Genomic DNA, 24,072 nt, shown 5'->3' with positions numbered 1-24,072 from the left:
ATCATCTTTGAAAAGATGCAGAGGCATTTGCAGTTTTGTTTGCTCATGCAAGTTAAGCCAATTCACTTTTTTTCCCCAGGAAAAATCTCTGTAATTCCTCTTCAAATATAGAGGGTGAAAATATAGAATTTTAGCACTAAAGTCTGAAGAAGTGCATTGGCTATAGAACCCTAACAATATGAATAGGTACTAAGTGTAGATACTCATTTCATTTATGTTTTTGTATACTCTCATGTTGTATACTAAAGAGAAAATTTTTAATATTTTTTAATTCTTTCCCTTTTGTTGCCCTTGTTTATCATTCTTGTTATTCTTGTTCTTATTGCTGTCATTGTTGGATAGGATAGAGAGAAATCAAGAGAGGAGGGGAAGACAGAGAGGGGGAGTGAAAGATAAACAACTGCAGACCTGCTTCACCACCTGTGAAGTGAACCCCCTGCAGGTGGGAAGCCTGGGGCTCAAACCGGGATTCTTAAGCTGGTCCTTATGCTTGGCGCCACTTGTGCTTAACCCGCTGCAACACTGCCGGCTCCTCCCCAATTTTTGATATTTTAAGTAAGATTAAATTTCCAAGATCTTTTTTTCCCCTTTTTATTAGGAAAACAGCTCTATTTGGACAGTACTTACTATGTACCATGCACTATTCTGAGACCTTAAATACATTAATTTAGGTAGACTTCAATCATTGTCTTTGTTTTTTTTTTTTTTTAACCAGAGTACTGCTCAGCTCTGGCTTATGGCAGTGTGGGGGACTGAACCTGGGACTTGGGAGCTTCAGGCATGAAAGTCTCTTTGCATAGCCATTATGCTATACCCCTACCCAATCATTGTCTTTTTACTGTAGATAGGGTATGGCATATGTTTTACATTTGTTAACTCACTGAATTTTCAAAACAATCGTTATTCCCCTCCCCCAGTTTTTTGTTGATTTAACACCAATTGGTAATTTTTTATTTTTTCAGAGTAATATTTTATACCTATGTATTAATATGTATAAAATTTCCACTGTTTTTCTAATTCTGATGTTAGGAAAGTGAGGTCTAGAGAAGTTTCTACTTAGTCTTGGTCTAGACAGTGGCAGAACTAAGAGTTAAATTGAGTAGGTCAGGATGGACTGTTGTTCTCTAATAAAAATAGAGATGCTGTTGTGTAGCTATGACTACAAGAGGAGATCGACTTCCTTCCTAGAAAGGATGCTCTTGTGAATTTCCCAATCCCTTCCTGTGCCCCTCCCTGGCCATAGAACATGGAAGCAGGCATACTGTTTTTTTAGCTAGGCAAAACTATATTTATAATTTTCAGGGAAATCTGGGTAACTTTCTATTAGATTCTTAATGTTTGTTCTAATGGCTCTAAAGCATCATCAAAGTATCTGGGTGATATATCTTCTGTGGCTTTGCAGTATACATTAATGGAATGTCAGTAAGGAATCCCACAAACTTCTCTATATTACTCTAAGAAGTTATAAGAAAAAATCATAAAACTAGCATTGAAGGATTTTGTTTTGCAAAATAGAATAATGGAATGTTTTATAGCCAGAATAAAACTGGATTTAATTCATCTAGGTATTATTTTAATTCATTCCTTTGATATTTAGATAACTTGGGATGATTCTATCATTGGATACTTCAATCTTTACTTCCATAAGACCCCCTTACCTATTCCTCTAACATTTTTTTGAGAATAAATTAAGGACATTAATGATAAAAGGATCTTTCAGAGTTGAAAACACTGTGCAAATGCAAGGTCTAACTAGACCAAATTTTTGACTCTTGCCTTGAACATACCAATTCAGAGGCAGTTGATGGGCCCTTTAATGGTATCAATATTCTAAAGTGCACACACACCCCACAAGGTCTTGACCAAATATCCCTCAAGGGTGATTGAGAGAAAAAGAAAAGAACTCCATTATCATAAGGACAGGCCAGGTCATGAATAGTGATCTGAATAATTGAACAGATTTTTCTATTATCTTTGGCCTTCCTACAGGGATACAACCGATTGATTTATAGAACTTTAGCACAAGCAAGAGCAAAAGAGGTCATCTAATTTAAATCCTTGAATGTACAGAAGAAAAAATGGAGGCCACAAAGGTCAAATTCTAGAGATTGTCAGAAGAGGGCTTAGATGTAGCTATTGGAATTCTAAGACATTTATTGCCTTGTATCAGAATTCTTGCCATCACATCAAAAAAATGTAAAAAAAAAATTATCCATGTCTTTCAAATATTGAGCGTGAAAGAAAGTCATACTAGAACAACATTCAAATGATATTATTATGATTAAATTGATTACTCCCCCAAAAGGTAGATTCAGTTTTAAAAGGTATAGCTAAAACCCACTGTGCCACCTCCCCGGCCAGGCATACCTAAAAATGCAATGTTTAAGCAGAGGAATAAAAATTAAAAGAATGATGTTATTTTAGGTTACACTAGCAGTTTGGAATGGAGATTTGGTCTCTCACTAATTCTGTTTATGGGAGAGAAAAGAATACTCATGATTTCATACAGAATGAAGAGCATAGAGGAAGATCTAGAGAAAATGGTGGAGAATGAGTACAGAGGTTTTTATTTTGAATGTAAATAGGTGCACTTCTAAGAATTTCAGGTCTTTTTTATATGGCTCAACCTGCCTTGTTGCTATGCAAATATTCCTTTTTAAATAAAGATTAAGATCCTATTACTCAGGGTGCCTCTTCCATGTGTAGTATAGATTTGGTTTCATATGTGGTATGGTTATTCATTTGAGAATAAAACTCAAAGGGCAGGAGTAGATAATGGTTATGCAAAGAGACTCTCATGCCTGAGGCTCCAAAGTCCCAGGCTCAATCCTCTGCATCACCATAAGCCAGAGCTGAGTAGTTCTCTGGTGAAAAAAATTAACTAGAAAATATAATAAATATGGCATGCCCAGGCCCAGTGTAGCATGTTATTCTTTATTTTTTTTAAAAATGACAACAAGTAATTATGTATTCATTCTTGGACTTAAAAACTCTCAACTAGATTTTCTACTTCTAAAACCACAAATTGCTCACAGGTGACATGATGTGCTTGATAATAAAAGAAAGACTGTCACAAGAACCAATAAACTATTACTTCACCTATTTATATCTAAAAGAGCTTTAAAATTATACAGATCAATTTAGTGAATGAGATGGAAGAGTATTTTCAGAATAAGAAACAGCACCTCTCATTAATATTTCATGAGTGAGTTAAACCATCAGAACTCTGAGTGAAGAACACTCTGAGTAAGACAGTAATGAATATTTAATTTTTCATCCCAGAGAATTCAAGTAGTAGATGGAAGAATAATTTCACAAGTTTATATGATACTAAAGCCAAGATTCAAAATTGGGAGTTGGAGGGAGGTGGATAGAACGGTTTACCCACAAAATCCCCTCAATCAGTTCTGAATCTTGTCCTCCTGTCTTAGCTCTGGGGAACTGGAAAGTAAATCCTGCAGACTCACTTATGAGAAGAGAGGAAGGAGAAGAATTTTCTGCAGAAATAGGAGGACTTCAGGGATGTTGTTCTTCCTAGGGGTGGGAAGAAAAGAAAAAAAGCAAATGACATGGAAAAATATAAGTAATCATGTAGGAAGAAGTAAGTGATAATAAATTTGGTTTCTGAAATCTATACCTACTCTGTAAGTGCCATTGAATCACATATTAATAATATTTTAGACATCTAGCTCAAACCCAGTAAATTATTAAAGAAATACTATACCCATAACATGTCACAATGTAGTACAACTAGAAATTTTGTTAAAACTTTTTTAACAAAAATTTTTTAAAACAATTATTTTGTTTTTAAATTTTATTTATTTATTTTTGGCTAGAGACAAGTTTACTCTTAGGAACAGCAATGTTAGAATACAGCTTTATAAGGCATAATCATCTTTAAAATGCTGACTGAAATTACAGAACATAATGGCAAATAAGGAAGAACAGTAACCTGAAAAATAACTTTATTTCCTATTGGCTTCTTTTCTCGTTTCAGTGGAGAAACCCATAGGACAGTCTTCAAAGATAAGTCTTTACTAAACTAAGGGGACTTCAATCCTAACCTCACTTTACAGGATGCTACCTGACTCCTTAAATATAGATTCTTCCTTAATGCAGACCAGGTTCAGAAACTAGTCATCTCCCTCTAGATTATATTGCAATAGCAAACAGTCAGCAGTCAAACAAATAAAAACAATAATAGGTGACTATATGTTACAGCTCTGTTTTTAGATCTTAGTTGAACTAGTCCTAAGTGCGGCACATTTGATCTGTTTTGAATTAAACTTAATACTTAAGTACACTTAGAAAAACAAACAAACAAAAAAGCACATAGAAAATACAAATGAGCACATGCCTTGAGACGTGGCTTTGAGACCGGATTCTTTCCAGACCAGATAGTTTGCAATTTGTGGGCTGTATCTAGAGCACACACTTAAAATCTTTCATATGGACTGTGTTTTTCAACTAAGTTAATTTTAACTTTCTCTATAGGAAATAGTTCCTGAATTAGACTTCAGACTTTTTTCTTTTTTTGTTTACATATAGTTTTTCTTGAAAAGCTAGTTTTATACATATGATATAAAACTCAGAAGTTATCTGGCTGATTCCAGAGGCTAGAAAATTGAGGGCCACTGACTTTATATTGGGTCTCTGGCTGTAAAAGGATCATTGTTTTTCTGAGCAAACAAACCAATAGGTGAGAAATCTGGCTTGGTTTCTAGAACAGGAAAATTTTGACAGTCCCTGACATTTTTTTTTTTTCGTTATCTTTTATAGGGAATGAATTTGTTGTGACCTCTGTGCAAGTGATCATGATCTGACTGATTAATAAAGACTGTTTGTTAACACAAATCAGGTTCAGAAAATAGTTGCCTTTCTTTAGGTTATGCCTCAACAGTAAACAGTAAGTAACAGTCAAACAAAAAGACAACAACAATAGCAAAACTTATTTCACTCACAATAGCATATTCATTCTTTTCTCATGTTACCACACTGGGTTTGGATTGGTGGGACTGCTGATAGGTTCCCTGTGTCTTTTCCTTTCTTGGACCTGTTCTTACTCTGGTGTGAAGGGAACATTAAAGATGGTTGAATGACAGCTAAAGCTCCTGCTTGGAATCTATTTTATCACTTTGCACACATTCTACTGGACAAAGTAAGCTTGTGATCAAGGTCACAAGACAATAAGAATACATATTAAAGTTTCTTTATGGTGAAGCTTTGCATATCACATGGTACTGAGCATCAGTGTTTTATCCTCTTACAGAGAAGGATGTGAAGAATTGGAGAAATAATGGAGGAAATAGGGGGTGTGGAATACAAATTGGCAAGTCCTAGAATACAAAATGTGGGATGCGTAGTAACATTGGGGTCACTTTAGAGCATTTGATGGATTTTATTTGAATGTCTTTTTCAAAGGAATTGTGGTTAAGTCATGTCTGGGGCCCAGGGAGAATACAGGCTTTCAGAATTAATAAGGTTTTATTGAGAGAGAGAGAGAGAGAGAGAGAGAGAGAGAGAGAAATGCAGCCAAAATCAAATTGTACCTTCCAGGTTTAGGGCCCCCAAGCCCTTTAAGTTCCTCTTAAAACGTTTGGACTGCAGCTGCTTTTCTTCTTGCTGAAGTCCTTGAATTTCATTAGCGAAGCCCAGGGGAATGACCCATACTAGCTTGCTCAGATGCCTTTTGGCTGTTTTTCTTCCTTTGTGTCATCTTCTAATGGGAAAATTAGAAGAGTGAGACTACAATTTTAGCAGAAGTGTATGGACCCCTAGAGGATTAGAGAGTAGGAAGTTATCTTACTCTGTTTCAGGCAATCTGATTTCCAGGAACTATAGTATGCCTGCATTTCTGACAAATACTGAACTGTCATCCTGTACTTAAAATTCATGAATCAGCAGGCATTTGTCCAATACCTGTTTGTAAAGTTCTGTTTCAGGTACTGAAAGCAATTAGGAGATGTTCTCACCCTTCAGAGATTATCTGTTTGACTAGAGAGATATTTAGTACAGTCCTGTGAAAGTAAATGAAAGGAACTATAACACTATAATACAGTGGAAAAGTATGTGATTTTTCATGTCTACAATTCTACCATAATTTAGTTATTCCTCAGTTATTAGACATTTGGGGAATTTTGAATTATCTTGTAAATATTTAATGATTTTGTTATTTTAATAATAATGTTTTTGTGCTTTTCTTTTAATTCCATTACATTTCCCAGAGATCCTTCCCCATGTTTCGAGAAGTAATTTTCAAATATATTTATGAAGCATGCATTATTTTAAATTTTATTTATTAAGTTAGGCATCACTTGTTTTTACATTATTGCTCCTTAAATGTTCACACTCCTGTTTTTAGATTGACTCCTTTGATTCTATGCTACTTTCTTTCGTCTACTTTTCTGCATTTCTCTCAATAGTTAAAGTAATTTAGTCTATGGCTTCAGTTACAAATTTTGCTGAAACTTGTACATTTAGATATGTTGTATTCTCATAGATTGTTGTTTTTGAATAGTCCAAAATTGTGCTTTTGTTTCCTCTTCAACATTTCAACGTGCACTCAACCAGTACTCCACCACCCAGCTCTTTCCTCTTCAACATTGTGGAAATTATTAATAAAGAGAACATTTAAAAATATTATTGGAACTTTTGACTGTAGCCAGCATTGATTTTGTGGATTAGGCTTAAAATCTGTTTTATTATTCTGTTTAGGTTCGAGATGATCAAACCTTACTTGGAAAAGTTGGTGGCAATGAAACCATCTCTCCCATTAAATCCATTACTAATAGTATCTGGATAAGGCTTAGAATAGATGCTTCTGTTGTGAAAGCTAGTTTCAGAGCTGTTTACCAAGTCGGTAAGAAAATTGTATGCCTTTCTTTTTTAAATGTCTAATTTTTCTCAAATGTAATATTTTTTATTTATTTAATCTATTTTATGACCTCAGGTGGCAAAAAATAATCATTCTAATAGTAATGCTGCATACATATTGTTATATCCTTGTACAGAATTAGACTTTTCAGTAAATTTGAGGGCAAAATTTATTTGTCTTTGAATAAATATAAGCTATCATTTCTAAATATTTACAGCTTGTGGGGGTGAATTAACTGGAGAAGGAGTCATTCACTCACCTTTTTATCCTAATGTGTATCCGGGGGAAAGGATCTGTAGGTGGACTATTTCCCAACCCCAAAGTCAAGTCATTATTCTCAACTTCACTGGCTTTGAAATTGGAAGTTCTGCCCACTGCAATACAGATTATATTGAGGTAAGAGCAGAACACCTTTGAATATTGGTAACTGAATGCATACTGTTGAAAATACTATTTCATGTTTTTCTCAAATCAGTTACATGAACAAAACTGGTTTGTATAGACCAATATATTTTCTAGATATTGATTTAGAGATCCTCAAAATAATATTAGCTAATGAATCCAGCAGCCTATTAAGAATTATACACCAGCAGCCTATTAAGAATTATGCAGCCTATTATACACCACGACCAAGTGGATTTTTTTTTTTTTGCCTCCAGGGTTATTGCTGGGTCTTGGTGCCAGCACTACAAATCCATTGCTCCTAAGAGGCCAGTTTTTCTATTTTATTGGAGAGGAGAGAGGAGGGGAGGATAGGGGGAGAGAAAGATAGACACATGGAGGCCTACTTCATCCCCAGGTTAAAAGACCTCCTGCAGGTGGGGGAGGGGGGAGGGAAGTTGAGGGAGGGGAGGAGAGGGGGAGAAAGGGAAAAGGGAGGCGGGGGTGGGGTGGGGGTGGTGTTCAAACTATAACTGGGACCCTTGAGCTGGGTTGGTCCACGTGCTTCTTACTATGTGCTCCTAACTAGGTTCGCCACCGCCTGACCCCCACCAAGTGGATTTTATTCCAGGACTGCAAAATTAGTATCTACTCAGATAATGAGACTAACACACTATTAACTGCACAGTTCTACTCCTTGTTAAGTCCATGGAAAATGAAAATGTGTATTCACAGATGGTTTCAAGGATCCTAATAGCTCCCAAATTGGAGCTATCAAAATGTCTGTGAATGGATGGATGGGTTAATAAAATATAGTATATTCTTCCCATATAGTGGAATATGATATGGAATTAAAAATAAGAAAGTAACGATAGATGCTACAAGTTCACGAACTCTGAAAATACTGTAAGTGAAAGGAGCACACAAAATGTCACATACTCAAATAAGTGTAAACACTTACTTGAAAATTCAGAATGTGCAATCTGAAAAAAGCAGAAAAAGTGAGTTCTGAGAAGTGACTTCCTGGGAGGGAAGTCTGAGGATACTAAGGAATGACTATGAAGGAGCATGAGGTTTCTTCTGGGATGACTAAAATATTCTAAAGTTGATGTGTACTCTATTAATAAAGCCTTTCCAGAAATGATGACCCTTAAAGCAGTTTTCCAAAGTAGTTATCAAACTAAATCTGAGTATATATTTTTTCTTTTTTAATGTAGATCGGTAGCAGTTCTGTCTTGGGTTCTCCTGAGAATAACAAGTACTGTGGCACAGATATTCCCTCACTGATAACGTCTGTTTACAATGTTCTCCATGTCATATTTGTGAAAAGTTCTTCTACTGAAAATCGTGGTTTCATGGCTAAGTTCAGTACAACAAATTTGGGTAAGGAATTGACTCTCCTGCTTTACTTCTTGGTCTAGTAGAATAAACAAATAGTGAAAAAATATTAGCTAAAATTCATATATTCTGTGAGAGAATTAAATATACTCAAAAGCAAAAAAAAAAAAATCTCCAAATGAGCATATCAGTAGTTAGTGTCTACTAGTAAGGGACAAACTAGGGATTTTGGTTTTTTTGTTTTTGACAAACTAGGTTTTGAAAAGTAAAATATAAGGAGCATTTTTTGTTTTGTTTTTTCTTTTCGGACTTCTAAGAAGTTATGATCAGGGTGCTGGGTGGTGGTACACCTGGTTGAATGCACATATTACCAAGCTCAGGACCAGGGTTCAAGCCTAGGCTCCCCTCCTCTAGGGGGTCCACTTCACAAGTGTCGAAGCAGGTCTTCAGGTGTCTCTCTTTCCTTCTTTCTGTCTCCCCGTCCGTTCTTAATTCCTCTCTATCCTATCTAATAAAAAATTGGGGGGGGGAGGTTGCCAGGAGCTGTGGATTCCTAGTGCTGGCACCAAGCCCCAGTGATAACCCTGGTGGAAAAATAAATAAATGAATAATTTATGATCAGATGATTGATTTTATTTTGAAATCCAGGTATCTTACTGGTTATTTTTTGATAATACTGATGATAATAATCACTTTAACAGCATGTGGAAAAGTCTTTACACAGCCTAAAGGAACCATTCAAAGTCCTGGCCACCCAAATATTTACCCACATGGAGTCAACTGTACCTGGCATATATTCGTGCAGTCAGGCTACCTGATTCATTTGACCTTTGAGCAGTTTCATCTGGAGTTTCATTACAATTGTACAAGTGACTATCTGGAAGTCTATGACAATGAATTTTCTGAGACATCTCTGGGAAGGTGAGGGGTTTTTTTGTTTCTTTTTTTTTTTTTTATTGACTTAATAATGATTGACAAGATTGTAGGTTAAGAGGACAATTCCACGCAATTCCCATCACCAGAATTCCATATCCCATTTCTTCCATTGGAAGCTTTCCTACTCTTTACCGCTCTGTGAGTGTGGACCCAGGGTCATTATGGGTGCAAAAGGGGGTAATTGCTTCTCCGCTGGACATGGGCTTTGACAGGTCAGGTAATATTGTTTATAAGACTATGGTTTAGGAATACATTTTCACTACTCCTAGTTATATATTACCACAACCAAAATGCCGTATCCCTCCCCAACAACTCTCTTTCCTTGTTTGAGAGAAGAATGTTAAAATCAATTATATTAGTTGTTAAAATCAAATTAAATCAACAAAATTTTCTTTTTGATGACTCACTCTTTCTTCCTCCCCTGCCCCTCTTTCCCTTTTCCTTTTCCCTTTGTCTTCACGAGGGCTTCAATCACTCCGTGGTCACTTTTTCACTAAAGACAGACACTGTGTGAAAGAAGCCACAGCACTGGAGGCTAGGCTCAAACCAAGGTCACACATATGGCAAAGCAGTGCATTATCCAAGTGTGCTGTTTCCCCAACCTCAATTAACATTTCTGCTTCACTACTCTAGTAGCTTTGGCCTTCACAGTAATTAATTTTTATGCTATGTGTATACATAGGAAGACATAACCAGAGTCAAATCCAGTCTCTAGTGTCTTAACCCTACTAAATATATATATATTTTCATCTTAAGACATTTTAGTTTTAATTTTTGGAAGTTTAATTTGGGCTCTCTCTATCTCCCATTAAATTTCTTCTGCTTTATTAAATCATGAGCTACAGTTCTATTTTAATGTCTTTATCAACTATTTTAATCATTAGTGTCATTTCTAGTTAAGTTTTGGGATATAGTAAAACTCTTTGGGAACAATTTGATCATTTTTCGTTTCTTTCCTTCCCTCCCTCTCTCCTTCTCTTCCTTTCTCCTTCTCTTCCTTTCTCCTTCCCTTCCTTTCTCCCTCCCTTCCTCTCTCTCTCTCTCTCTCTCTCTCTCTCTCTCTCTTTCTCTCTCTCATTCTTTCCTTCTTTCTGTTAGCAAAGCTTGGCAGCAGGACACAGAGAAACAAAAGAGAGAGCCCTTCACCAGTGTCACTCTTGTCCAGGGCCTTGTTAACCTTTGCACTGTTCCTGTTTTAGTGTATATACTGCTAGAATATGCAAGTCAGTACTGCTTTTAAACTTATTTCTTGTCTCTGAAGAATCACGGCCTTCCATTGCTTCACATTCATTATCTTGAGAGCCATTTGAAAAAAAAATTATTTGTTTGAAATGCAAAGTTAAATCAGATCATCATTACATTTTGTTGAAAATGACTATCTCATAATTTTTAAATTTATTCTTTTATTTTTCATCTGTATTATAGCTTTTCCAATATTCATTATTTTCTTAAACTTAGATTTTCTTCTGACTTTTAGTTTCCCTTCTTTATTTTTTATTCTTAGTTGTTTTAGTTTTTAAACTTTTCTCTTTTTGTTCATTATGGCATTTGTCTCATATATATATATATATATATATATATGTCTCATATCCTGATAAGATACAATTTATTTTACTGAATTTTATAGATTATAATCTTGCCCACATTTAACATAGATATAAAATATATATGTTTGAATTATTCATTATTTTATTAGTTTAATTTTCATAGATTTTTTTAACACTTAAGTGGTATTATACAACTGTGCTTTCTTTTTCTCTCCCAGAAACTAATTTATCCATTACCCCTAGTCAATACTTCCTCTAAGTGTGGTTTCTATAGATTCTCCTCTTGTCATTTTATTTGCTAAATTTTACTGAATATGCTTTTTTGATTTATGGTTTATAGTGATTTATGCTTTTTTAGTCACTCCTTACATGCATTTCTTTAGTTGAAAGCTGGTGACATAATGCTTTTGTGTCAACTCTAGCATTGTTAGCACAAGTTTTCTAAGTAAAGTTGCTTTTGTTTAGCAAAACTTTACATAGCTTAGTTAGAAAGTTTTTACTTCAGCATAGGCCAGATGTTTAAAGACAATAGATTCCAACTGTTCCAACTGGTGACTATTCCAGGCACTGTTCTGATTTTTTTTACATGTATTACTTTAATTGTTGAAATTCTCCAGACAATTCTGTGAAACAGAGTTACTAACAGTCTCCCATTTAAAGATGGAAGGACTAAGGTATAGAGGTTTCATGGTATTCCCACTGTTCTAATGCTTTTAAGTGAGAGCTCCTTTTCCAGAATTTGAGTTCTGTGGCTTACAGGATGTATGATTTCCTTATGTTTTATTAATTCATTACATTTCAGTGAAGAAATTTACTAACATGTTGGTAATGTGGCTTTACTTGCACATTCTCATTTTATTAAGCTTCTCATACATGAGGGGTCACAGCTGTAGGCACACATAAACCAATTTTAGGTCAACCATGAGTGAATTGGTCATTTGTAAATGTTTTCTGCCTGAAAAATATTTGATTTATAAGACTAGTAATGCATATTGTCATTAGTACTATGTAATATTTGAATATCATAACTTTGGATGTATCCTTGCAAGTGTACTAAAGACCTTTTTTTCTTGGTTTCAAATAGATATTGTGGCCGTTCATACCCACCCTCTCTTACCAGCAATTCCAACTCTTTAATGCTGGTATTTGTTGCTGACTCTCACCTCGCTTACGAGGGCTTTTTAATAAACTATGAGGCAATGAATGCATCATCAGGTAACAAAACAACTTTGCAAACTTGATTTGATTTACTTCATTTCAGAGTAGCACTGAGAGAATGCTTTATACCCAAATCCATGTCACACAATGCACACAACATTTAGAAATATGTACGGTGACTTTTACTTCCTTGAATATTAAAATAGAGTAATGGTTAGAGGAAAGTATAGTGTCAGTATTAACATTTCTAATTTTAATCACAGTACTGCAAATTTTCAAGTTAAAGATTTTGTTCTAAATACACACACACACACACACACAGAAGTTTTTAGGGGTGGATAAATGCAGTTACTCTCGTGTAGTTCACATAGTGAGTGATCAAGTCAGAGAGAGAAAGTAGGAAGAAGGAGAGGGAGAGGCTGGGAGAGAAAGAAAGGTGGGGTAAACAACTACAGAAGCCAGACCTTCCACCTTCTGCACCCCTTAATGACACTGGGTCCATATTCCCAGAGGGATAAAGAATAGGGAAGCTGTCAGGGGAGGGGATGGGATATGGAGTTCTGGTGGTGGTCATTATGTGGAGTTGTACCTCTCTTATCCTATGTTTTTTGTCAGTGTTTCCTTTTAATAAATAAAAATTAAAAAAAGAAAGGTGGGATAAATGATAAAGCAGTGGGGAAATAAGAATTTATATTGTCTAGGTAATAGGGATTCAAGAGCATACCCTTATACCTCTACCATAAGCTTAAAATTCTCATTAATTGGGTCCGTGGTGGCACACCTGGTTGAGCACACACATTACAGTGCTTAAGGACCCAGGTTCATGTCCCTGGTCCCCACCTGCAAGGTGGAAGCTTCGTAAGTAGTAAAGCGGTGTTGCAGGTGTCTCCCTCTCTCTCTCCCTCTATGTCTTTGCCTTCCCTCTCAATTTCTCTCTGTCCCTATCCAAAATAAATAATAATAAAATAAACAAAATACTAAATTAATAAATAAATAGAATTCTTATCAAAATAAAAAAATTAACAAAGACTTAATTTTCATTTTAGAAAGTTAAAAGAAAGACAACAGATCAGAACAAGAAACTATTACATAGAATTCTCTGACAGGAAATAAAAGATTTTTTAAGCCAAGTGTGTATTTCTAAATTGTTTAAAGGAAATCAAGCCTTTTCAACTTTTATTCATTTTATTGTATTTTGTTAATTTCCATGATTATTTTATTCTTTGCAAATGCATCATACGAAGCAAATGTGCCTTGTAAATAGGGTCCTTGATGTAAGACATGATTTAACAATGTTCCTAGTTTTAAAACATTTAGGACATATGAAGGTATATTAGAGTCCTGTTTCCACCTGAGATTTGCATGTTTTTACAGTTTGGGTTTTCCTTTTGCATTATACTGAGAAAGATACTGAATGGGCTACAGAACTATCCAATGTAGATCTCCACTAGAGATAGAATGACTGAGTTTCCCCAGCTTTCCATAACCATAGATTGCCCCCAGAAGCTTGATGTAATTCACTGATGAACCAGGAACTTTTCTGAGCCAGAATGAATTCCATCCAATACAGCTTTACATCTCGAGACCTCAAGATGCTGATCGTTTAAAGTTCCTGCTCCTTCAAATGAATGTGAAAACAAACCTCCCGTTCAGTCTATTCCCAATTTTTTAAATTTCTCCTCAAAGTAGCTAGCCATGATGCTTCATTTTAACCAAAATTGCTGTTATCTACAGTAATAAAAATTCTCTTTTGGAAGTATAACTTTAGAGTTCTCCAGAATCCTGAGTGTGAGAGAATCATTCCTTGTCTCTAGTGTTGAAACTGTCTTGGAGACAGTTCATTATAAAATCAAGCACAGGGGAAATTGATTCTCCACCAGTTACAAAAGGTCATGTTAGGCAATCAATATATTCACTGGACTTAATTCAGGTATTTAAGATCCACTGACCAAAAGTGGGTTCTCAAGAAATTATAGTGTGCACATAATTTTCCATACTTCTGCAGCTTCATTTTCCTTAAATATTTAACCCAAACCACACAAAATATTAGATTAGGATTTAGAGCAAATCACTTGAACTCCCAGGACTACTGTATTCTCATCTGTAAAATTTAAGAATTGGACTTGATGATCTTTGAGATGTTTTCTGACTCTAATCAACTGTGAACACAAGTTTAATTTGCTGCATGAATAAACTAGCTATATTTTAGATAACATAAATGCAGGCAGAGCCTCCTGAAAATACTGCAAAAATCTTTGTAGTAGTATGCAAAGTGAGACATCTCTAATGATTAAAACAGTTTTCCTGATACTACAGTAGTACATAAGGTATACCTAATGCACAAAGGGCAGGGAGATGTTAGAGCTACATTTTAATTTTAATTTAGAAAATGTTTTCAGAAATAAAAGATATGTTTTAAAAAAATCATTTGAGAGAAAGGAAAGAAGTGAGATAGCCAGTAAAGAAAAGTGATTAAGGAAGAGATTACTTAAAAAGACTAGTATTAAAAGATAAAGTATGAGGTGGCAAATTCCATACCTTTACATCTTTCTTTCTGTGTGATAATCATTAATTTTTGCCAATTTTGGATATAATATTGAAATAATAGATGAGAAACTATTTGCTTTCTGTCCCTTCCAGGCTTGGGCACATTTTCACTCTGACTCACATAGTCAAATATTCTCTCTTACTTTTTCATTTGTTTATTTTGTTGTTGTTGGTCAGCATCCTTGTGCATGTGTGACTTCATTACACCTGAACTTATTTTTCAGGATAGATATACACAGACAGGCATATCCATGTGGTGTCAAGGCTCAAACCTGGGGCAAGGCACAGACAGAATCCTACTAGTAAGCTATCTTTCGGTTTCCATAGTAAACCAGTCTAGATAACAGTCAAAAGTCAAATATCATTCTGGAACCTGACTCAGCTTCTCACACATCAGAACCTGAGTGGTTGGTACTTGTGAACTGTTAAGTGATCCCTGCAGGGATCCTCAGGGGGTGACTGAACACTGGAGGTGAAATTGGGCTGGTGAACCCAAGGCAGTGGATCAGCTTCTAGGCCGCCCAACTCCCAGGGAGATACTCCTCTGGAAACAGGGAGAGATTAAGATACTTTTTCAGTTGTCAGCTAATTTTTTTAAAGTGTCTTCAGAAAAAAAAAATCAATATAAGGATAAAGCATCAACGGGAGCTCAAGTATTGGTCCGTATCTTCTTTTATTTCTCTTGTAAAGTTATTTTCATTTTAATAGTGACAATATTTGGCTGTTGATGGCTAGTTCTATAGCAGAACTAGTGTGAGCTTCTCTGCTGAGGTCTTTCCTGCCTCCATCTGATAAAGAATGATTTACTGACTTGAATCTGATTACTTTTCCATCAGTAGCTCATACCATGGGACTATGACATCAGCCCCTAAATATGTGTCTGGGAGGAAAGAAACGAGCTTATGTTCATTACGTTAACTCCCTACTGTTTCTGTCTTCAGCCCAGAGGTGCCTTGGGAAACAGAAACAAAGGACTAACAATTAAAATCTTCTGTGTAGAAACTAGTAAGAATTTCCCCTTAAATAATCATGAGATAAAATTCATATGTTTGCTGATTTAAAATACAAAACATTTGAATTCTGACTGAATGTAATTAAAGTTATTAAATTGTAATTTTATATTCTATTTACCTCTAATGCATACAGATTAATACAATCCTATAGCATCGCATTGTTTTTTAATTTTTGAAGGTTACGCTCTTTTTTATTTACTTTTACGGCCCCACCTTCACTTACTTAATTTTTATTAGTGATTTAATAACAAAATTACATGTCAACAGGAGTATAATTCCACAGTTACCACCACCAGAGTTCTGAATCCCCAATCTCCCCACTGTAAGCCACCACAGTTCTTTTAAGGTTGCAGACATGGGCCAGCCATCATCTCTACAACTATCTGTCTACATTTGTACATAACTGCCCCCTTTTTCTTCCTGGTCCAGTCCGCTCTTCCCTTCCAGGTCACTCATGGCACCATTACTACATCCAAATGCCCCTCTCCTTTTCCTCCTATCTCCCGGGGTGCTGATGGAGCTGAAGTTCAGAGCCTTCTTACCTTCTTTCTCCTATCACTTCTCCCCCACTGGGAATATGGATTAATATTGTTTCTGGGGTGCAGAGAGGAGTTCTGGCTTCTGTAATTGCTTCTCCGTTGGTTATGAGTGTTGGCAGGTTTATCCATACCCTGAGCCTGTTTCTATTTTTCCCTATTGGGCAAGAGCTCTGGAGGGATGAGGTTCCAGGACATACTGGTGAGGTCATCTGTCCAGAGAAATGTGAATGGAATCATGATAGTATCTGCAACTTGGTGTTTGGAAGGTGGCAGGACATAAAGTGAGAAAAAATGGTTAATGAACACAAACCAAAAGGTAGGAATAAAACATATGGGACTAGGGATCTTAAGGTGGAAGAAAGCAAGGGAGTCCATTTTAGGCATGTTTCTGGGAGCCCACAACTATGGTAGTTTTGCTTGAGTTTGATAGCTAGCCTAAATTTGGATAGAAATATTGTCTGAGAAAATGGTGTGAGAGTAGAAAAGAGAGTTAGAAAATTAGATTAGGATAGTGAGTAGCTCCCTTTAATTTTTTCTTTAAAAAATTCTGTGGATAAAATTAACTATTTGCTTCCATCCACCTGACCCAGGGCCATTACACACACACACACACACACACACACACACACACACACACACACACACACACACACACCACTAAAGCCTATGTAAAATATCTAAGTCCCTATTGATCTGAGCTCCAAGCTCATGGTAACAGCTGGGAACACTGCAGGCAAGATACTCCAGCCTCCCTTCGAGACTGGGGCAGTACCTATCATTGCTGCTTTATGGTGAGGACAAGGTCCTGGAAAAGCCCCAGTAGTGGTGCAGAGAGGGGCCCATTAGAGGTTTAGGCCCATCATGTTTGTGTGGGAATCCGAGGGTTCCCTCACTAGGACTTCAGCTGATGAGGTGGTGCGATATTGAACAAAAGGGCCATTATTAAGTGAGCCAGTCTCTTGCCTTTATCCAAATTTTGTAGTCCTCTCTTTATCTGATGACCTTAGACTTTCTTCCAGTTGTTTAGCATCGAATGTCATTTGCTCAACCTAGCCATATTTAGGTTTTTGGGACCTCTCTTCTCTGGGTCTTTCTGCTAGATTGTCAAGTTAATTTGGTCTAAGTCTAATCAATTAGAGAATTTATGATGCCTTCTTTAGGCATTTCATCTAGGATTCCAGGTTTATTAGATATAAGACTAATCACCTAACACTACCGAGTGCTATTATCTTGAATTATATAATTGGCCCTTACTTATGGATACACATAGTACATCTGCTCCCAGAACCCTAAGCCCTAGCCTATACCTAATGTCTGTAACTTTGTTAAATGATGTGCCAACTAATGTGGATGTAGGAAGTTCCATTGTTAGGAAAGATATCACCAGGTTTGAAGAGTTGTGAGGCTGACATCTCAGGCTCAGTATCTCTGATTACGGTCCACAGTAAGAATTCAGTAGCAGCATAATGTGGGATTACAGCTCTAGTAGCAATATGGTTGAAGTCAACAGAGGCGGTAAAGAAACAAAGAGAAGAACTTAGGAGAAGTATGGGGCATAGTCTTAGAGGTTCGAGGACTGGGAGAAATGAGGATCTTAAAGAGAATGCAAGGGGTTTCTTGTAGTCTTAGAATAAGTTTAGATGGGGCCAGGTGGTAGTGCAGTGGGTTAAGAGCACATGGCATGAAGAACAAGGACCGGCATAAGGATCCCGGTTTGAGCCCCAGCTCCCTACCTGCAGATGCGTTGCTTCACAAGTGGTGAAGCAGGTCTGCAGGTGTCTATCTTTCTCTCCCCCTCTCTGTCTCCCCTCCTCTCTAGATTGCTGTCTGTCCTATTCAACAACAACAGCGGCAATAACAACAAAAATAATAGAGTACGACAAGGGTAACAACAAGGTCTACAAAATGGGAAAAATGGCTTCCAGGAGCAGTGGATTCATAGTGCAGGCACCAAACCCCAGCAATAACCCTGGAGGCAAAAAAAAAAAAGTTTAGATAGCATTAATTAATTATTATTATAACCAGGTTAGTTGGGAGTTTTTTTCTATGATAATCCAGTATTATCTATAGTAATATACTTGGCCTCACTGTGCTTTGTGCCATTCTAGTGGGATCTGAACATCTTCGTATTTTAGATAGATAGGGCCACATGGTCTGCATCTGTCTGGTCTAAGTTGTAGTTGACTTAGATGTTTAAAAAGCTATACAGGCAGATATATTTTTAGAGCTGCTTGAACAATTTAAGCCCATTGTCAGAGTTTGATCCTCTTAGAGATCTAAGATATTAAATACTTAGGCTAAAGCAAGTATTTGTACTTAGAGTGGTGGTCTAGGCAGAGAACGTGATGTATTAAATCTGTTTTCCCTATGACATGCCTTGTTAATAGTGATTTATGAGAACATAGGCCAATAGGATTATAATTTCACACATTTCCTGCCACTGAAAGTCTTATTTTTAAAGCTGGGATTTTGTGTTTATATTTATAAATGCTTATTTTACGAGAGAGGTAAAGACCAGTGCATCAGTCCAGCACATGCAATGCCCTGGTGAATGATGGTGGAAAGGAACTTCTAAGCAGGGAGTGAGAGTGTTTTACAGACACATATCACTGGCAGATGAGAAACTGTACTCGTGTCAACTATATTGTAAGCCATTACCCCTTCCCCAAATAAAAAGATTTGGAAAGCAAACAAACAAAAATATGAGTGAGAGTAGAGACATGTACCTGATATATTTTCTACTATTATTTGAGTAGTGTTTGCAATGTGTTTTTTGAGCTGGTTAAACCCAGTTCTTCTAGAAATTTTAATAAAGCTTTTAGTGCATTACATAGAGGCAATGTTATCAATGAATAAGAATAGTTTCACTTTCTCTTTTCAGTATTCCTATCACTATCCCCTCTCCCCAGTGTTGAATAGAAATTAGGGGCCAGGTGGTGGTACACCCGGTTGAGCATACACATTACCATGTAGAAGGACCAGAGATCAGTGGCCTCTGTTCCCCACCTGAAAGGGGGAATACTTCAAGAGCACGGAAGCAGGTCTGCAGGTTCTCTTTCCCTTTCTGTTTCTCCCTCCCTTCTTGATTTCTCTCTATCCAACCAAATAAAAAGAAAAGAAAGCAAAAGGGAAAAAAAAAAGAAAAAAATGGCTGCAGGGAGTATTGGATTTGTGATTTTAGCACTGAGCCCGAGATAACACTGGTGGCAAAAAAAAAAAAAAAAAGATTTAAAAGCGTAACTGGAGTATATAAGGTATATAAGATTCTTTATTACTCTAATATGACTTTAACAGTGGCTTCTTACTAGATAACTTTCTTCTATTGATACTTTCCTGACTTTTTGCTCTAATGAATATTTTTATTATTATAGTCTGTTCTCTTCATTAGCTTTCTTTTTAAAATTATTATTATTTTTTAATTGCCACCATGGTTATCACTGGGGCTCGGTGCCTGCATGACTAATCCACCACTCCTGTACCCCCCTTCTCCTTTACTAGATAGGACGGGAGAATTTGAGAGGGGAGGGGAGATAGAAAAGGTGAGAGAAAGAGAGACACCTGCATTGTTTGCTTTAGCACTCATGAAGGACACCCCCTGCAACTGGGGAACAAGGGCTCAAACCTGGTTCCTTAAGCATGGTAACACGTATGCTTAACCCGGTGGGTCAATGCCTGCTCCCCCTTCATTGGCTTTCTAATGATATTTAGTAATTTTTTGCTGATGGACTATCAATATAAATTCTTAACATAGTAGTAAGTCTGCTCAGAGTTAATATGGTGCTGTTTTATACATCACCTTTGACTTAATACCCAGCAGAATGTCTTGTACTTTATACAGTTCTCATATTTCACAAATGCAAGGACTTCATAGTCTTATAATCATCTACCTGCTCTCTTCTTTGTATTATTTCAGTTTATCTGTAAGCTTCATCTTACTATTATTTTATCTGTAAATCAGTAATTGTCATTAACAATCTTTATCCAATTATTTACTTCTGGTATTTATTTTTGATGGGCAGCAATACAATTTTCTGTAGTGTAGTCCTTCTGGTGATGAATTTACTAGCTTTTGTCTAAAAATGTCCTTTTTTGCAGTTATTTTGAAAGTATTATTGCTGAATATTTAAACCATTTTTCTTGTGAAAGATTAGATGTCCATAAGTGTGGGGGGTAACTATTTATTTATTTTTTTATTTATAAAATGGAAATATTGACAAGACTATAGGATCAGAAGGGTACATTTCCACACAGGGTCCACCCACAGAGCTCCATATCTAATTCCTTCCCTATTCTTTATCCCTCTGGGAATATGGACACAGGGCCATTGTGGGGTGCAGCAGGTGGAAGGTCTGGCTTCTGTAATTGCTTCTCTGATGAACATGGGTGTTGGCAGGTTGATCCATACTCCCAGCCTGTCTCTCTCTTTCCCTAGTAGGGCAGGGCTCTGGGGAAGGGGGGCTTCAAGACACATTGGTAGGGTCATCTGCCCAGGTAAGTCAGGTTGGCATCATGGTATCATCTGGAACCTGGTGGCTAAAAAAGGGTTAAGTTATAACACAGAAGAAATTGTTGCTTAATCATGAACCTAAAGACAAGAATATCGCAGATTAAGATTTGGGGTCTTCATTCTGGAAAAAGCTTAGTAGGTCTATTTTAGGTATATTTTAGAGGGTCTATGACTTCACTAGGTTTTGCCTTTGCCAGACATATTATATGCAGGTGGACCTAGGTTAAGTGAGAGACAGAGAGACAGAGACAGGCAGAGAAAGGGAATTCAGAATTTCACTACAGTGCATGGATTAAACTAGGAGCCTCAGGCATGCCAATCCTGCTGTCTGTTAATGGAGCCATTTCCTTGACCATAGTGAGTCTCTGTCAGTTCAGGGAGATGATGTTATAACTTTCATTTAATGCCTTTTTCACCCACATTTTTTTCTGTCTTAGTAATATTTATTGCTTAGTCTAAAGTATTTCTTTATTTAAAATATTTTAATATTTAACTTAAATATTTAAAGTGCATCCAGGCAGTGATGCACTGGTTTAAGTGCACATAGTAGGAAGTGAAAGGACCTACACAAGGAAAAAAACTTATATATTTATTTAGCTTGGATAGAGATAGATAGGAGTTTAGAGATAAGTTTAGATAGAGAGAGACCTGCAACACTGCTTCACCACTTGTGAGTTCTCCCCCTGCTGGTGGGGACCAGGGACTTGAACCCCAGTCCTTGTGCACTGTGGTGTGTCTGCTCAACCAGGTGCATCAGAGATCAGCCCTGGTCTTAAGTATTTCAATGTCACCTCTCCCCTCTACCTGTCTCTGGTCTTTTCCTTCCTCTCTCCATCTCTTTCTCCTTCCTCCCCCTTCTTTTTTCTCCTTTCCTTCCTTTACTGACTCTTGAAAAAAAATATCTTGCAAGGTTATAGAAAGGCATACACTTTATATACATCTTTGAAATTAAAGTAATCCTTTAGTAAAGTATTGATTATTTACTGTTTAAAATAAGGTAAACTAAAAATATGGTGAATGCCTGCTACTCTGATGACAACACATGCGTGAGAACCTGTACGATTTTCTGTACATCCCTGTGTCTAAATGCCAATGGCTCTTCTTCCCAAGAGTGATTGTGCAGCAGCAGCTGGGGAACAGCTTGCAATAAAAGAATATGAATTGTCTTTGTAATAATTATTTATTATGCCCCAAACCTTTCAGCCAGACAATTTTGTCTACTCCTAGACCCTATATTTATGTTAGTACTGCAAACAGTTGAGAGTACTTCACAAATGCTTTGAAACCAGACTTTGTTATCTCAGATAAGAAGGACCTAAGTGATTGAGTGAGTTTGTTAATAAATTAGTCCAAAAAACTAAATAGATCAAGTTAAAACTTTCAAAACAGTACTCATTTAGGGCACACAATTGTCCAGGTACTAGCTAATGTTTCATATGCATTATCTAAATTATTCTTCATAATATACACTGTTTTTCCTGTATTTCTCTGTTTTACTTTGAGATATTAAGTTGATTACTACCTTGTATTGACCATATACCATGTGCCAAACCCAGAGAGTTACATCTTCTGTTTAGAGACAAGGCTCAAAGAAGTGAAGCAATTTTCCCAAGTTCGCATAACTTGTCTGTATTTGAACTGAACTTTGAGTCAAGATGATGCTAACCCTCGAGTTCCATCTTATGTACTCCACACCTTAAGTGCATCACCTGCTTTATCATTTTTCATAAACACTGATTTGGTAGAAATCATATTAAAGAAAGGTTATGAAGAAGAATTATTGTGAAGTCCATTCTGTGATACCTACTGCTGATATGAAAACTTGATATGAAGTTTAGGCTATTCACTGTCCATTTAACCTAATTATGTCACAAAGTGATGGCAAGATGATTTTTGTATTGAAATAATAGAAATCTAGGTATTATTTATTTATTTTGCCTCCAGGCTTATTGCTGGGACTCGGTGCCTACACTACAAATCCACTGCTCCTGGAGGCTATTTTTTCCCTTTTGTTGTGCTTGTTGTTTATCGTTGTTATTGTTATTGTTGCATAGGACAGAGAGAAATCGAGAGAGGAGGGGAAGACAGAGAGAGGGAGAGAAAGACAGACGCCTGCAGACCTGCTTTACAACTTGTGAAACACCCCCCCACACACACACAAGTGGGGAGTTGGGGGCTCGAACTGGGATCCTTAAGCCTGTCCTTGCACTTTGCGCTATGTGTGCTTACCCACTGCACTACTGCCCAGCCCCCTAGGTACTATTTTTCTTCAACTTTTTGATACTTTGAAAGAATGTTTAAAAAGTAATGTTTTCAGCAAAAGGAAGCCACCTTTCACATTTTTTTTTTTTTAAGTATTGAAGAAGGTTCATTTGCTTCTGGCTTTCTTTTTATAAACATTGTATCTGTCTGGATCAGAGACTTAAGAATCATAGCCTCACAGTGTGTGGTTTGGTTTGTTATCCAGAATTGTAACTGGGTCTGTCCAAACTTGTTCTGGTCTCAAGAAGATGGTGAGGGTAGTTCAGAAAGATGAATCGTATGGGTTAGAGTCCCAGGTTGCACAAGAGCATCATCTTCACAGTTTGGTGGAGCACATCTGGCTGCTGCACAGGGACTTTATTTATTTTTTTCCCTTTTTTATTTAAGAAAGGATTAATTAAAAAAAACATAGGGTAGGAGGGGTACAATTCCACACAATTCCCACCACCCAATCTCCATATCCCACCCCCTCCCCTGATAGCTTTCCCATTCTCTATCCCTCTGGGAGCATGGACCCAGGGTCGTTGAGGGTTGCAGAAGGTAGAAGGTCTGGCTTCTGTAATTGCTTCCCCGTTGAACAAGGGCATTTACTGGTCGGTCCATACTCCCAGTCTGCCTCTCTCTTTCCCTAGTAGGGTGGGTCTCTGGGGAAGCGGAGCTCCAGGACACATTGGTGGGGTCTTATTTATAAGAAAGATAGGAGAAGAGAGAGAACCATACATCACTCCGGCACATGTGCTGCTGGGGATCACCTTTCATATTAATAAGCCCACAGATCATTACTTTGAGTTAAATTAGACTACTCAATTTGGCATGCTTATGTGAGCTCTCAACTGCCCTCTATTAATATATATTTTTGCCTTTGAGACTAAAAATTTTGCTTTCAAATGAAATTGTTTAAACATTTCAGAAATAACTGTGGAAAATCTATCACATTTGCACAAACTGATGAATTATACATAATTCATTG

General features: G+C 36.7%; 1 protein-coding gene across 1 annotated transcript in view; it reads left to right on the top strand.

Moving 5' to 3' along the window:
- The window catches only part of CUBN (cubilin), a 289,660-nt gene that overhangs the window by 39,518 nt on the left and 226,070 nt on the right, over positions 1 to 24,072 (top strand). Inside the window, exons 18-22 of the mRNA XM_060192232.1 lie at positions 6,715 to 6,859; positions 7,092 to 7,270; positions 8,473 to 8,638; positions 9,295 to 9,514; positions 12,161 to 12,291. Of these exons, the coding sequence (XP_060048215.1) occupies positions 6,715 to 6,859; positions 7,092 to 7,270; positions 8,473 to 8,638; positions 9,295 to 9,514; positions 12,161 to 12,291 (841 nt within the window). The remainder of the gene's footprint in view (positions 1 to 6,714; positions 6,860 to 7,091; positions 7,271 to 8,472; positions 8,639 to 9,294; positions 9,515 to 12,160; positions 12,292 to 24,072) is intronic.

This window comes from Erinaceus europaeus, chromosome 6 (genome assembly GCF_950295315.1).
Source record: "Erinaceus europaeus chromosome 6, mEriEur2.1, whole genome shotgun sequence".
In the NCBI taxonomy this organism is placed as follows: domain Eukaryota; kingdom Metazoa; phylum Chordata; class Mammalia; order Eulipotyphla; family Erinaceidae; genus Erinaceus; species Erinaceus europaeus.
Note: the sequence above shows the minus strand (reverse complement) of the source record. Positions and strands in the feature narration are given on the sequence as shown.